The sequence below is a fragment of the Coenobita brevimanus genome, chromosome 104, assembly GCF_032717465.1.
Source record: "Coenobita brevimanus isolate Jiangsu-jjx chromosome 104, ASM3271746v2, whole genome shotgun sequence".
Classification (NCBI taxonomy): Eukaryota; Metazoa; Arthropoda; class Malacostraca; order Decapoda; family Coenobitidae; genus Coenobita; species Coenobita brevimanus.
Window position 1 is genome coordinate 40,051,742 of NC_137057.1, and position 17,256 is coordinate 40,068,997.

The 17,256-nt window shown below is 40.1% G+C and overlaps 1 protein-coding gene across 1 annotated transcript; it reads right to left on the reverse strand.

The window, feature by feature from the left end:
• Nucleotides 1-10,349: 10,349 nt before the first annotated feature.
• On the reverse strand, nucleotides 10,350-10,730 carry LOC145416086 (protein CFDP2-like). The gene has a single exon (XM_080285179.1). The coding sequence runs from the start codon at nucleotides 10,728-10,730 to the stop codon at nucleotides 10,350-10,352; it is 381 nt and encodes a 126-aa protein (XP_080141305.1).
• Between the last annotated feature and the right edge of the window lie 6,526 nt (nucleotides 10,731-17,256).

The window sequence follows — 17,256 nt, forward strand, 5'->3', positions numbered from 1 at the left end:
GCTAGACATACAGTGAACGTTCCACACACACACAAACACATGTATTAAAAGATACTTTATGTGTGTGACACCCATATATCTGGGTGAAGGTGATGTGCTCGATGCTTGTTCTTGCCTATGGCCTTAGGAGTTGAAAGGAAACAAGTGGAAGGAATTACAGCAGGGGGCCAACAAACCTCCTGGGGGAGGGTATGGCCCCATTGGACCCCCCCCCCCCTAAATCCGCCAGTGGTTCTGCAAGGCAATGTTGTGTGCTTTGGCCTGGTAGGAAACCAAAGAGATGAGGAGAGGGCTGGTCCTGAAGAAAATATAAATAATTCTCTCTCTCTCTCTCTCTCTCTCTCTCTCTCTCTCTCTCTCTCTCTCTCTCTCTCTCTCTCTCTCAACAAACATATGAGAGTGGTGGCATATGCACTCTCCAGCTCTCTCTTTCTCACTTGTATGTTACGAATCTCACACACACACATACACACACACACCTCTTTAACACATGGGCATGCATCTCCATATATAATAAAACTACTTCATACTATCGTACAGTGTCAGTGTTTATTTATCCGTCTATTTATGTATCTGGTTATCTATTTATCCATTTGTCTATTTAGCAGTTGAAGAGCCTTTACGTCTTTTTCTTTCTCATCATAAATAAAGGGTAACAAAAAATTTACTTCTAAATTTTTCATCGAGTTTTAAGAATCTCTGTTCAGATTTTTTACATTCATTTTTTCATAATTGTTATTTGCCTGTTTTTCTTGTTATCGTCCTCCTAGCCAGGCGATAATGTAATCGCCCCTGTACGTGTGTGTGTGTGTGTGTGTGTGTGTGTGTGTGTGTGTGTGTGTGTGTGTTCTTACCTAACCTAATTGTTCTTACCTAATTGTATCTTTATAGGAATGAGTCAAGCTCGTACTGTCCCGTGTCTTAAACCATATTTATCGTACATATCCTTAAATTTGTGAATTGTTTTGGCACACACTGTTTCATTCGGTAGTGCATTCCATTGATCAATTGCTCTGTTTGGGAAAATGAATTTCCTTACGTATTTGTCACCTTTCTTCTTATGCAGTTTTTTGCAGTGTCCTCTTGCTGATGCTTCTCCATATGTTAAGTAATCATTTATGTCTATTTTCTCCTTCCCTGATATGCACTTATATAGCATTATCATGTCACCTCTTTTCCTTCTCTCCTGTAGTGTTGGTAGATTCAGTTTATTTAGTCTTTCTTCGTAGCTTAGGTCCCTTAAGCTTGGTATCCATCTTGTAGCGGCCCTTTGAACTTTTTCAATCTTGTCTATGTGTTTTTTGAGATGAGGACTCCAGACTACTGATGCATATTCCAGGGTTGGTCTAATGAATAATGTTATTATCCTTCTTAGCATGTCTTCATTTATGTATGTGAATGCTATTCTCATATTTGCAAGCAGTGTATACACGTTCCGTACCTTCTCGCTGATGTGGTCAGCCGGAGATAGTCTGTTATTGATAATCACACCTAGGTCTTTCTCTCTTTCTGATGTGTATAGGGTTATATTTCCTAACTTATAATCCCAATCAGGTCTTTTTCCACTTTTACCAAACTTGATTACATGACACTTGTCCACATTGAATTCCATTTGCCATGTACTACTCCATTCATGAAGTTTATTTAATTCTTCTTGTAGCTCTTTACAAGAGTCTGTGTTAGTGATTCTCCTTTGTATTTTTGCATCATCTGCAAACATATTCAGATAGCTCTCATTTCCAGTGTTACTGTTTATATCATTTATATACACTAAAAACATGATTGGTGCCAGCACTGAACCCTGTGGTACCCCACTAGTCACTTCTTTCCATGATGAGTAGTTTCCTCTTAGTACTGTTCTCATTTCTCTTTTTATGAGAAAGTCTTGCATCCAACAAAACAGTTTGCCTCGAATTCCTCCTTGATGGTACAGTTTCCATAAAAGTCTTTGGTGTGGTACTGTGTCAAAAGCTTTCTTGAAATCTAAATAGATACTGTCCACCCATCCTTCCCTTTCCTGTATTGTGTTTGTTACTCTGTCACAGTAGCTCAACAGATTAGTAACACATGATTTTCCTTTTCTGAAACCAAACTGTCTTTCTGTTATCATACTGTGTTCTTCTAAATGATTTACCCAAGCTTTTCTTATAAGCTTTTGTAATACCTCGCTTACAACACTGGTCAGTGATACTGATCGGTAGTTGAGTGGATTTTGTCTATTTCCTTTCTTGAATAAGGGGACAATATTCGCCTTTTTCCAAATATCAGGTAGTTTACCTTGACTCAAGGATGTCTTGAAAATTAAAAATAATGGTTTACCTAACTCCATTGCACATTCTCGTAGTACCCAACATGAAATTTCATCAGGACCACTTGCTTTTCCTCTGTCTAATCTACTTAACTCCTCTTGTATTACTTTTTCTGCTATTTGTATATCTGGTAGTATGTGTGGACATGCATGTTCCACATAGTCCCTCTCAAAATTTTTTTCTTCTGTAAAAACTAATTGGAAATTCTTATTTAGTGCTTCACAAATATCTTTCTCTTGTGTATAAGTGATTCCCTCGTCCGTAATGGATTGTATTATATCTTTTACTTTGGTTTTGCTTCTGATGTAGCTGTAAAACAGCTTTGATTGATCACTACTTTTATTTATTATATCCTCCTCAAACTGTTTTTGGGCTTCCCTCCTTATTCTTGTATAATCGTTTCTTGCCTGTTTGTAATTATTATACGTCCTTTCACTATTGTGTCTTCTGTATCTATTCCACAACAAATCTCTTCTTTCTTTTGATTTTTTACATTCTGTATTGAACCATTTCTGTATTTTCTTATCTGCTTCTTTGTGCTGTGGGATGTACTTCTGGACTCCTATTTCATAAATTCACAGAATTTTTTATGTACAGCATTTAAATCTTGTCCTCTAAGCTCATTTTCCCAATCAACTTATAAGAAATACTTCTTTAGGTCTTGATAATTTCCCTTTTTATAGTTTAGGCTCTTTTTGTAACTGTCATTGCTGTTAACTATGTCATATGCTATCCTGAAGTTATAATTTAGCACTGCATGATCGCTTTTGCCAAGTGGAGAGTGATATATTAAATTGTCAATATCATTTTCTTGCCTAGTAAATATTAGATCTAGCACTGAAGGTACATGAAGTCCTCTTTTTCTGGTGGTTTCCCTCACATGTTGCGTTAGGAAAAACTCTTGCACGAGATCCAGGAGCTTTTGGTCCCAACAGCTTTCTTGGCTAATTATATCTAGAGTATTCCAATTTATATTTGTATTAAAATCCGCAGTTAGTATAATTCTTTCCGATTTCTCTTCCATTTTATGAAGTAATGATCTTAAACTCTGAATTGTACTCTCTGCCAGGTCCTCATATTCATCTCTTTCTCATGTGTTTGATCTTGGTGGCATGTACAAATTGGCTACAATTACTTTCCCTTCAGATGTGTTGATCTCTACTGCAATCAGTTCTACTTGTGATGGTATATCTAGTTTTATTTCATTGACTTTTAGATTTTTCTTAGTTAATATTATAATTCCTCCTCCTTTTTTTAAATTTCTGTCTCTTCTCCATATATTGTATTCCTCTAAGTTTAGTATGTCATTGGATATCCTTGGTGTTAATTTTGTTTCATTTAGGCATATTATTTGTGGTTCATTTTCTCTGACATAATAATTCATCTCTAGTAATTTAGATACCATTCCATCCACATTTGAGTACATCAACTTTATCATCTTGTTTATATACTTGTCATGACATGGTTTTACTACCTTCCTCCTTTTTATTCCATCCTGTTTGTGTACCACTTTCGTACCTGCAATCCTATTACTTTGTAAAAAAAATTTCTTCTCCTCTTCTGATCTTCCCTCATTTTTTGTTTTTGCTTCCTCCCTTTTCTCTTTCAGTAATTGCAGTTCCTCTTGTGTTAGGCATCTTTTTATCCATACATTTTTGAACTCCTCTTTTTCCATAAGATTCTTTGCATTTTTTAGTATCTCTTTCACAGTGTTTGCACTCTGGAAAGTCACCTTTAGAGGTCTTGTCTTGCTTTTCTCATATTTCCCTAACCTTTTGTGTTCCTCTATGTCTTTACTACAGATTTCCTCTGATACTTCTTTCAGTAAGCTCATTACATTTGCCATCTCCTTTTTGTCTCTTGTGATCTTGTTTTTTACTTCTTCCTCTTCTATACCAGTGATTACTATAGATTTGTTTATATCTACTGAATCTCTGACTAACTTCGGATTGTTTTGGATTATTCTTTTCACTTCCTTTTTAATGTTTTTTTTCCTCCACCCTTGTTTCTAAGTCTTTCTTTACTTTCACCATTTCAGCATACGTGGTTTCCACATCATTTTTGTAGCTTTGCACAGCTTCATTCACCTGTGTTATCTTCTCCTCAATATCACTGCTCTGGTCTATAAGACTGCTTACTTGCCTAATTGTCTCTGTGTCATTTTTTAACTCTTCCATAACACTCTCGTGATTGACTACTGTACTTGCCATTTCACTCATTTTCTTCCTAAGTGTACTCACTTCCACTGTTAGTTCACTGATGGTTGTGTCTTTTTTGTTGGCCTCCCTTCCTAGTTTTTCTATTTCTTCCTTTTGCAAGTGCATCTGCTTCTTTATTTCATCAATTTCACTTTTGAAAGCCATTTCTAGTTTGTGTACACATTCAACCAGTCTATTGTGAGTCTCCACTTCAACCAGTTCTTGGTAGAAATCATCATTTTGCTTTCTACTTTTATCCCTTTTCTTTTCCAAATTTGCTTTACTAAAGTATGTATCCACTTTGCAGTACTAAAAGTACAGAGATGTACTCACATTCCCCGTGCTGCTGTAGTCTAAACAAACCTCAGCTGACTCAGTGCATTCTTTCGTCTTGGTTCTCTTTTCTGTTTGAACAAGTCTTGTTTAAACTTTTTTTTTCTTTTAATAATGAAAAATCATTTAGTCTAACCTGGTACAGAGCTTGACCCATACAAAGATACTATTTTAGGTAATGCCACTGGCCGTGTTGGTTCAGTACGGAGTGCCGATGTCATACGTCTGCCTCAGTTGACTCCCTCTGTGTGCGTGCGTGCGTGCGTGCGTGTGTGTGTGTTACTATTCCCAAAATATCTCAAAGTCAAGAGGGCAAATTGTATCCATACTTTGTGGGCAGTATCCTGGGACATTTGGCTGGTTTCGTAATAATTTTGGCGAAGCTGCGATGATGTGCCTCTGATTGCCAGAGGATTCTTCAAGAAGAATCTTTCTTTTTTTTCCAATATAGGTTCTTTATTTACCATTCAGTACAAGCCTCAACACACTGGGGAACACTGGCGCTGAAGGCCAAGCTGGGAAGGGTATGGGGAAGCAAAGTATTACAATCAAGAACAAGGGGCAAATGTCGTGGGCCACGTAGCCTCACACCCTCCGGCTATACCCACACGGGTCCCTTTGTGCAACTCTCCAGGCAGAGGCTCTTCCCCCTCTAACTATCTCCTGACAGGAGTGATCGACCTGCTCCTGCCATGAGTTACGTGACCTTCCCTTTCACCTCCTCCATCCTGGGTTAACTCATTCAGAAATAACCCAGTGAGCAGGATCAGCCTCAGGAAAGCGTGCCACGTGCCCATATAGCTGGAGTTGGCGTTGACATATTACGTTGGTTAATAGGCCTCAATTCAGTTTCACAGAGTAGTCTCTCGTTATGCACCCAGTTGTACCAGAGATATCCCATGATCCTGTGAAGACAGTACCAAAGGAGTCAATTCGCTGCTTCAGGTCGCTGTTTAGTGTCCATATCTCACAGCCATAAAGTAAGACAGGGAGCACCAGTGCCCTGAAGATGCAATGCGAACTTTTGTCCTACAGAAATAATGACACCGTCAAATACCCAAACTGAGTGAATCCATAATGCTGCAGGCCAGACCAGTGCAAAGATAGATCTTACTGTCTGCTCCACCGTTGTTATGGATCACACTACCAAGATAAGTGAATCGCTCCAAGACTTCTATATTCTCACCACATGCTTGGACAGACTGAACTGCATCATCCAGCAAGCCATCAAATCCCTGGACCTTGGTCTTGGACCAGGAGACCTGTAATCCCAACGGCTTAGCATTCTCGTGAAATTCCTTGAGGGCACTCAGTAGTATCTCCAGCCACTCCACTAGGATAACTGGATCATGAACAAAGTCAAGGTCAGTAATCCTGAAATTGCCAATTGATACCCCACAGTAACTTCAACTCACAGCCCGGTCTAGTACCCAATACATACATGTGTTGAAAAGTGTGGGGGCAAAGGCACATCCCTGTCTTACACCAGAACTTACTGGAAAAAAGTCAGATCCCCCCCCCCCCACATACACCTGATAGCACTCTCAGTGTTTGAGTACAGGCCAGGAATTACTCGGATTATCCATGCGGGGATCCCACGGAGTCACAAAGTTCCCATGTTACTCTCAATTTACAGAGTCAAACGCCTTCTTGAGATCCACATATGCTGCTAGCAGACTTTATCAAAACGCAACACGGCATTCTACAAGAACTCTAAGAGCAAGGATACGGTCGACAGTAGTCTTCTTGGGCCTGAATCCAGAGAGTATGGATCAGTAGGCTCAAGGACTGTATGGGTAAGACTAAAAGTTGGACTACAAATGTCGGCAATTGCGTGCATGTATGCGCCAATGCAAGATCATGCAAGTAGAGTGAGAGAAGAGTTCTGGACAAATGTGGAAGTGCGTAAGGAAAAGTTTGAAAGGAATGAGAGAGTATTTTTGATTGGTGGTATGAATGGTAAAGTAGGGAATGTGAAGGTGGATGGAGTAGTTGGTGAGTGGGGTGTGCCTGCTGAGATACAGTAGATGACAATGGCAGTGCTTTAGTGGACATTTGTGCCCGGAGGGGGTTGGTGATAGCCTATACCCTCTTCAGGCACAAGATGATCCACAGGTATACATGACGAGTGATGAGAAGGGTGGGTGGTGAACTGAATGAAGTGAAGGCAATGACTGATTATGTGTGTGTAGATGAAAGGATGCGAAGATGTGTAATGGATGCAAGAGCATATAGAGGCTGGAGGAGTGGACTTTCTGACCACCACCAAGTGGTGGTCAGAATCAAGGTCCAAGTAATATGGAGAAATAGAAAAAGGGAAGGAGGGGAGGAAGGAGTAGATGTAAGGAGAGTGAAAAGGTTACAAGAGGATGAGGAAAAGGCAGAATATAAGAGAGAAGTGGAAGAACGATTGGGTAAATATGAATTGGAGCAGATGGGGGACATGGAAGGTGTGTGGAAGATATTCACACAAGAAATATGTGCAGCATGTGATGTGGTGTATGGAGTGAAGTGAAGACAAAAGGGGGTGCAAGGAACAGCAAGGTGGTATGAAGAGGTGAGAGAGGCTGTGACACAAAAGAAAAAAACATATAATGAATGGATGAGAAATAAGGGTGTGGAAGAAGCTGAGAGACGGAAGAGAGAGTTATATGTAGAAAGGAAGAGAGAGGTGAAAAGATTAGTAAGAGACTGAAAAGAGAGTGGATGAGGAATTTGGAAGGAATTTGAGTGTCAAGTGGAGGGAATGTAAGAAAATGTTCTAGAAAGAGATAAAAAGAGTCAGACAGGGTGGCATTGAAGTTAGTAGGGTAGTGAAAGATAAAAATGGTAGTTAACTTGTTGAGAAGGGAGAAAAAGTGAGCAGATGGAGAGAACATTATAATGAATTGTTGAACACAGAGAATGAAAGTAATGAGAATATAAGTGGCTGGGGAATGGCTGGGAGAGGGAGGGAGGTGAGAAGACAGGAAGAAATCAGTAGGGTGGAAGTTGTGGAAACAATGAAGAAAGCAAAATGGAGAAAGCCCCAGGAAATGATGAAGTGTGTGGTGAAATGCTGAAGCATGGGGGAGAGATAGTAAGAGAATGGATGTGGAAGATGTACAGACTGGCCTGGGAGGAAGCTAGAGTCGCAGAGGATTGGAATTCAGGTATAATTATGCCCATGTACAAAGGGTAAAGGGGAAAAAGAAGTGTGTGGTAATCTTAGGGGCATTTGTCATCTTTGTTTAACAGGGAAAGTATATGGTAGGATACTTTTTGACAGAGTTAGGGAAATAACAGAGGAATTAGTTGGAGAAGAACAGCGAGGCTTTAGGAAAGGAAGAGGTTGTGTAGATCAGATATTCATTCTTAGTGGAAAAGTTTCTAGAGAAGGGAAAGAATTTGTAAGCGGCCTTCATGGATTTGGAGAATGCATGTGACAGGGTGGATAGACAAGGATTGTGGAAAGTATTAACAATATATGGAGTAGATGGGAAGTTGTTGAATGCTGTGAAGAGTATGTATGAGGGTGCTAAGGCTGCAGTGCATGTGGATAGTGAACTGACTGAGTTTTTCTACTTGAAGGTTGGGTTGAAACAGGGATGTCTCATGTCTCCATGGTTTTTCAATCTGTATATGGATGGGGTTATAAAAGAGATACAAGGTAGGGCAGTGGATGTTGGAGTGGCCCTAATGAGAGAGGGCAGTGTCTGGAAACTCCCTGTACTGTTGTTTGCAAATGATACTGTGCTGTTAAGTAAAGACGAAGGGGAGCTGCAAGGCTTGGTGGATGAGTTTGGGAGAGTGTGTAAGAAACGGAATCTAAAGGTGAATGTGGGTAAGAGTAAAGTTATGGTCTTTGAGAGAGGTGAAGTCAGTGAATGTACAGTGAGGTTGGATGATGAGGAAATGGAAAATGTGAGTACGTTTAAGTGCTTGGGTAGTGTGATGAATAAGGATGGAAGTTTGGAGGGTGAAGTGCTTGAAAGGGTACAAAACGGAAGAAAGGTCGCTGGTTTCTTGAAGGCAGTGATACGAAACAGGGAATTGAGCAAGGAAATGAAAAAGTTACTACATGACAGTATTGTGATACCAGCTCTAATGTATGGAAGTGAAGCTTGGACGTAGGTCAAGAGTGAGGACAGTGGAAATGAGTTATTTAAGAGGAGCCTGTGGAGTCACATGGAGAGACAGACTGACAAATGAGGATGTGAAGGAGAGTTGTGGTGTGGATGTGAATGTGATAGGAAGCGTTAGGAGAAACACATTGAGGTAGTTTGGCCATGTGGAGAGGATGGAGAGTGAAAGACTGACGAGGAGAGTGTATGAGTGAGGTGGAGCGAGAGAGAGGGAGGGGACGGCCAAGGATGAGATAGAGGGATGGAGTGGAGAGGCATATGAGAGAGGGGTGTGTGAATTGGGATCAGAGCAGTGAAATGGCGGGGGACAGGGTGGCGTGGAGGAGATTTGCTTCTGGCCACCCCGTATAGGGGATTAAGGCATCTGGCAATGGATAGATAGACAGATAGAGTCCAGACTGCTCACGCCTCAAAAACATTAGCAGATGGTTCTGGATATGCGTCAGGAGAATGTAAGCAAGAACTTTGCCTGGCACACTGAGCACTGTAATACCCCAGTCGTTACTAAAGTCACGCTGGTCTCCTTTACCTTTCCAGGTATGGGTGGCCAAACCCTCCGTCCAGTCAGGAGAAATGATACCAGTCTGCGAAATGGCTTCTTGACTGCATGTAACCCACTGATCATGGCTTTGTCCCCAGCCTTGATCAATTCCACTAGAATGTCACAAACACCAGCTACTCTACCACTTTTCATCCTAGCCATTGCCTTCTTGATTTCATCTTGAGAGGGCACAGCTTTGTCAATTGGTGGGACAGCAGTCAATGGCTATACATCAGCTGATGGAAGCTCTCCACTGTGAGGGTCGGCCATGTACGGCTGCTGAAAGTACTCAGTCCAATGAGCCCTATACTTGCTTGCCCCTGACATAAGCCATCCATCTGCTGTCCAAGTGCAGTTCATCTGAGAGGTGGGTCTGGAGTGGAGCTTCTTCAAGGCTCGGTAGGCAGGTCGAAGATCGTTTGAATGAAAATGGCCTTCCACCTCCTCAGCGATTTCCCTGACATACCTCTCCTTGTCCCTTCTCAGTAAAACTCGTGCCCATTGAGACAAAAGTCTGTGCTGTGCCATACCTCCAGCCAGTCTGGTGGCACAACTTTCCTCAACTGTGGTCAGCATCACCCACGAGATGAATCCCCTTCTTGATCTCAGGCAGTCTCCATTACACTCATCAGCTGCTGCCAGGGTAGCATGCTTAAATGTATCCCATTTTTCAACAGGATCCTCAACAGAGCTGAGCATTTCAAACCGATTTGAGACTGCCATTGCATACTCATATGCACACTCCTCATCCCTGACTTTCTCAAGATGGAACCTTTTTTGATGGCATCTTGAGAATCTCTCAGTTTTGATTTGTAGCCTTAGAGCAGTAACAACAAGTATGTGATCAGTAGCAAAGAACTCTGGAATCCTGAAAACCCTGCATTCTCTGAAGGATCCTCCAGCAAGTACTAACAAGAATGTGATCAATCTCCTTAGCAACCCCTCTGGTATTGGGATACCAAGTCCAGCAGTGAAGATTTGGTTGCTGGAACCAGGATCCAGCAATTCTTAACCAATGGGATTTTGTGAAATCCAGAAGGTAAGAACTATTAGAGTTCCTGGTTCCAGAGTCATGGGGACCTACGCAATCCCTGAAGCCTTCCCTGTCAGTGCCAGCAATCACATTAAAGTCACCCAAGACAAATAGTGTAACCCATGAGGAGCACTGTTCCACAACTGATTCAAGTTTGGTGTAGAATAGCTCTTTCTCTTCAAGATCACTCATCTCAGTTTTAGTGCATACTGTAATCAGATAGATGAAGCCCAAGGAGTGCTTCATTCTTCCCAGCATTATTCTCCCATCAACTGGAGTAACTCTGTCGACACATGAGACAAAGTGAGTAGCAACTGCCACAGAGACACCCCTAAGATGGGTACCATCATCACGGCCAGACCATTAGTATGTGTAACCATCGCTACTGATCTCACCATGCCCAGGTCACCTCACTTCAGAGAGTGCAGCTATGCTGACCCCCAATCTCCCCAACTCTCGTGACAAGAAAGACAGTCGACCATCCTTTTGAAAGACTTAGAACATTCCAAGCCCTCACCCGCATGCCTTCTGAAGGTTAAACCTGTGCTTGGAGCCTAGGGCTCAGGCGTCCTTTGCACCACCACGATGCAAATCAAAAGGAGGTTCTGGGCTTGGGGTTCCCCCTCTATCATTTTGTTGCTGGGGTCCTGTAGGCTTTACCCAGTAACAAACATGATGGGTGGCAGCATGACAGGACCCGAAAAACCCTTTCAGGCACGCACCTGAGAGAGGACCCTCCAGCAAAACTGGGTCAGGGTCAGGCAACATACACTGACCTCTATCCCTCTTCCTTCTCTCATTTCACATGGGTTTGTTTTTTATAGGTAGGGGATACAAACCCCACCACAACCTCTCAGGTCAGGAGAGGGCTCTCCACTAGTCTATGGACAGGGTAGTAGAATCTGACTATGGCTATCCAGGTTTTACGTCAGAGTTTCCTTCTGTGTGAATTGCCAGCCAAGGCTAACAAGCTCCACCTACCCTACTAGATGGCCGTTGGGAAAGATTGCTCATCCACCATGTTTTTTATCTTGCAGGGTGTCTAGTCACCCTCATCACTGCCCTAGGCCAGTTGGGGTGCCAGTTTAGTCACCGGCGATTCAACCATGAAACAGGTAGTACTGGACCACATGGCACAAGTAGCAGAGCAGTGTCTGACCTGACACAGACAAAGGGTTACATTGACACATGTATGGTATAAAAGGTATAAACACAATTATCATTACAAGCACAGTAATGAACAAAGATATACAGTGACACATACATGTGTCACATACATGTTGCAGTAATTATCATTACAAGTTTAGGAATGAGGAAAGGGATACAATGAGACACATATGTACATATTCAGAGAGAGGCACATATGGACACATCCATATACATATATATCTATACATTTACGTATATATTCAAGCACATGTAGCCATAAACATGTGGTATGTACAGGATAGGTGCGCATGTAGGTTCTTACCTACCTAATTGTTCTTACCTAATTGTATCATTACAGGAATGAGTCAAGCTCGTACTATCCCGTGTCTTAAACCATTTTTATCGTACATATCCTTAAATTTAGGAATTGTCTTGGCACACACTATTTCATTCGGTAGTGCATTCCACTGATCAATTGCTTATTTGGGAAACCAAATTTCCTTACGTCTTTATCGCCTCCCTTTTTATGCAGTATTTAACGGTGTTCTCTTGTTGATGCATCCCCATAGGTTATGTAATCATTTATGTCTATTTTCTCTTTCCCTGATATGCATTTATATAGCATTATTATGTCTCCTCTTTTCCTTCTCTCCTGTAGTGTAGGCAGATTCAGTTTTTCTAGTCTTTCTTCGTAGCTTAGATCCCTTCAGCTTGGTACCCATCTTGTAGCGGTCCTCTGAACTTTTTCAATCTTATCTATGTGTTTTTTTGAGATAAGGACTCCAGACTTGTGACGCATACTCCAGGGTTGGTCTGATGCATGATATCTTTCTTAGCATGTCTTCATTTATGTATGTGAATGCTATTCTCATATTTGCAAGCAGTGTATACATGTTCCTTACCTTCTCACTGATGTAGTCAGCCGGACATAGTTTGTTATTGATAATCACACCTAGGTCCTTCTCTTTTTCTGATGTGTGTAGAGTTTTACTTCCTAACTTATAATCCCAATCAGGTCTGTTTCCACTTTTACCAAACTTGATTACATGACACTTGTCCACATTGAATTCCACTTGCCATGTATTGCTCCACTCATTAAGTTTTAATTCTTCTTGTAGCTCTTTACAAGAGTCTGTGTTAGTAATTCTCCTTTGTATATTTGCATCATCACCAAACATTTTTAGATCGCTTTCATTTCCAATGTTACTGTCTATATCATTTATACACACTAATAACATAATTGGTGCCAGCACTGAGCCCTGTGGAACTCCGGTAGTCACTTCCCTCCTTGATGAGTAATTTCTGCTTAATACTGTTCCCATTCCTCTTTTTTTGAGAAAATCTTGCATCCAAGAATACAGTTTGCCTCAGATTCCTCTTTGATGGTACAGTTTCCATAAAAGTCTTTGTTTCGGTACTCTGTCAAATGCTTTCTTGAAATCTAAATAGATACTGTCCATCCATCCTTCTCCATTCTGTAATGTTTCTGTTACTCTATCATAGTAGCTCAACAAATTCGTAACACATGATTTTCCCTTTCTGAAACCAGACTGTCTTACTTTTATCATATTGTGTTCTTCTAGGTGATTTACCCAAACTTTTCTTATCAGCTTTTCTAATACTTTGCTTACAATACTGTTTAGTGATACTGGTCGGTAGTTGAGTGGATTTTGTTTATTCTCTTTCTTGAATAAGGGAACAACAATGTTTGCTTTCTTCCAAATATCTGGTAATTTACCTTGTCCCAAGGTTTCCTTGAAAATTAAAGATAATGGTTTACTTAACTCCTTTGCACATTCATGTAGCACGCAACATGAAATTTCATCAGGACCATTTGCTTTTCCTTTGTCTAATTTACTTAACTCCTCCTGCATTTCTTTTTCTGATACTTATATATCTGGTAGTATGTGTTGGCATGCATGTTCCATATAATCCCTCTCAAAATTATTTTCTTCTGTAAAAACTGATTGGAAATTCTTATTTAGTGCTTCACAAATATCCTTCTCTTGTGTGTAGGTGATCCCCTCATCTGTAATGGATTGTATTTTATCTTTTACTTTGGTTATGCTTTGAATATAGCTGTAAAACAGCTTCGGTTGATCACTACTTTTATTTACGATGTCCTCCTCAAACTGTTTTTGGGCTTCCCTCCTTATTCTTGTATAATGGTTTCTTGCCTGTTTATAGTTGTTATATGCCCTTTCACTATTGTGTCTTCTGTATCTGTTCCACAATAAATCTCTTTTTTCTTTTGATTTTTTTTATTCTGTATTTAAAAATTTCTTTTATTTACTTTTCTGTTTCTTTGTGCTGTGGGACGAACTTCTGGACTCCTATTTCATAAAGTTCACAGAATTTTCTATATATAACATTTAAATCTTGTCCTCTAAGCTCTTTTTCCCAATCTGTTTCTAAGAAGTATTTCTTTAGGTCATGATAGTTGCCCTTTTTGTAGTTGAGGCTCTTTTTGTAACTTTCATTACTATTAACTGTCATATGCAATCCTGAAGTTGTAATGTAATATTGCGTGGTCACTTTTGCCGAATGGAGGGTGATACATTATTGTCAATATCATTTTCTTGCCTAGTATATATAAGATCTAGTACTGATGGTATGTCAAGTCCTCTTTTTCTGGTGCTTTCTTTTACATGTTGCTTTAGGAAAAACTCCTGCACAAAGTCCAGGAGCTTTTGGTCCCAACAGCTTTCCTGGCTTTTTGTATCTAGAGTATTCCAATTTATACTTGTATGAAATCTCCAGTTAGTATAATTCTTTCAGATTTCTCCTCCATTGTATGTAGTAATTCTCTTAAACTTTGATTTTTTTCTCTGCCAGGTCGTCATATTCGCCTTTTTCCCAAATTTTTTATCTGGGTTGCATGTATCAATTTGCCACGATTACTTTCCCTCCAGACGTACTAATCTCTACTACAATCAGTTTTACCTGTGAGGGTACATCTAGATCAATTTTCTTGACTTGCTGATTTTTCTTTGTTAGTTATAATTCCTCCTCCTTTGTTTAAGTTCCTATCTCTTCTCCATATATAGTATTCCTCTAAGTTTAGTGTATCGTTTGATATCTTTGGTGTTAATTTTGTTTCAGGCAAACAATATGTGGCTCCTTTCATATAATCATTCATCTCTAGCAATTTAGATACCATTCCATCTACATTAGAGTACATCAGCTTAATCATCTTGTTTACATACTTGTCGTGAGTTGGGTCTACTACCTTTCTCCTTTTTATTCCCTCCTGTTTATGTACCACTTTCGAACCTGCAATCCAACAACTTTGTAAAAAAATGTGTTCTTCTCTTCCTCTGATCTTCCCTCATTCTTTGTTTTTGCCTCCTCCCTCTTCTCTTTTAGTAATCCAAGGTCCTCTTGAGTTAGACATCTTTTTATCCATACATTTCTTGAAGTCATCTTTATCCATATGTTTGTCTGCATTTTTCAGTATTTCCTCCACAGTGTTTACACTCTGGAAAATTACTTTCAGCTGCCTTGATTTATTTCTCTCATATTTCCCTAGCCTTTTGTGTTCCTCTATGCCTTTACTTCAGATTTCCTCTGACACTTCCTTCAATATGTTCATTACATTTGCCATCTCCTTTTTGTCTCTCGAAATCTTGTTTTTTATTTCTTCCTCCTCTATACCAGTGATTACTATAAATTTGTTTATGTCTGCTGAATCTTTGACCAATTTTGGATTGTTTTGGATTATTTTCTTCACTTCCTTTTTAATGCATTTTTCTTCAACTCTTGTTTCTAAGTCTTTCTTTACTTTCACCATTTCAGCACGTGTGGTTTCCACATCATTTTTGTAGCTTTGCATCGTTTCATTTACCTGGGTTATCCTCTCCTCATTATCACTGATGTGACTTATCCGAGTGCTTGGCTGCCTTATTGTCTCTATATCATTTCTGAAATCTTCCATAATACTCTCATGGTTGACATCAGTGCTTGCCATTTCACAAATCTTCCTTCTAAGTGTACCCACCTCAACTGATAATTCATCTATTGTTGTGTCTTTCTTATTAATCTCCTTTACTAAATTTTCATTTTCTTCCGTCTGCATGTGCAGCTGCTTTTCAGTTTCATCTATTTCACTCTGAAATGCCTTCTCTAATCTGTATACTTGTTCCACCAGCTTATTATGCGTCTCCATTTCCACCAGTTCCTGGTAGAAATGATCATCCGCTTTCTACCTTTGTCCCTTTTCTTAGCTCCTTCCAAAGTTGATTTGCTAAAGATGGTGGTCATCTTCTGGTACTAACAGAAAGCTTCTACTTACAGGTATGTGAACAGACGTATATACATATAATTTCGGTACATCCACATATATATATATATATATATATATATATATATATATATATATATATATATATATTAATATATATTAATATATACATATACAGGAGACAAATATATATATATATATATATATATATATATATATATATATATATATATATATATATATATATATATATATAAAGGTGAATGTAGGGAAGAGTAAAGTGATGGTCTTTGAGAGAGGTGAAGTCAGTGAATGTACAGCGAGGTTGGATGGTGGGGAATTGGAAAATGTGAGTACGTTTAAGTACTTGGGTAGTGTGATGAGTAAGGATGGAGGTTTGGAGAGTGAAGTACTTGAAAGGTACAGCAGGGAAGAAAGGTTGCTGGTTCTTTGAAAGCAGTGATAAGAAACAGGGAAGTGAGCATGGAAGTGAAAAAGTTACTAAATGACAGTATTGTGATACCAACTCTAACGTACGGAAGTGAAGCTTGGACGTTGTTGGAAGGACACAAGTCAAGAGTGAGAGCAGTGGAAATGAGTTATTTAAGAGGAGCCTGTGGAGTCACATGGAGAGACAGGCTGACGAATGAGGATATAAAGGAGCGTTGTGGTGTTGATGTGGATGTGATAGGAAGCGTTACGAGGAACACACTGAGGTGGTTTGGCCATGTGGAGAGGATGGAGGGTGAAAGACTGACGAAGAGAGTGTATGTGAGTGAGGTGGAGGGGGAAAGAGGGAGGGGGAGGCCGAGGATGAGATGGAGGGATGGAGTGGAGAGGTATATGAGAGAGGGGTGTGAGTTGGGAGCAGGGTAGTGAAATGGCGGGGGACAGGGCGACTTGGAGGCGATTTGTTTGTGGCCACCCCAAACGAGATTGGGGCGTCTGGCAATATATATATATATATACAATATATATATATATATATATATATATATATATATATATATATATATATATATACACACACTCTAATCAGATACATGTACCTACTCACATACAGTCGGAGTCATAAATAATCACTTATTCTCTGTTACCCCTTGGCTCAGGCTAGATCCTTATGCGTGGCACCTCGCAGTGGAAAAATAGGGGCTGAGAGGGAGAGGCCAGAAAGAGAAGGAAAGGTGGATGGGGGGGACGATTGATGGTGCCGTGGTGGGGTGGGGGAGGGGAAGGAGGGCTGGTAGGGGAGGGAGATTGAAATGCGAAGTGGTGATCACATTATTTGTCTATTTTCTGTCATTCAGGGCATGATATAAGAGAGTTAAT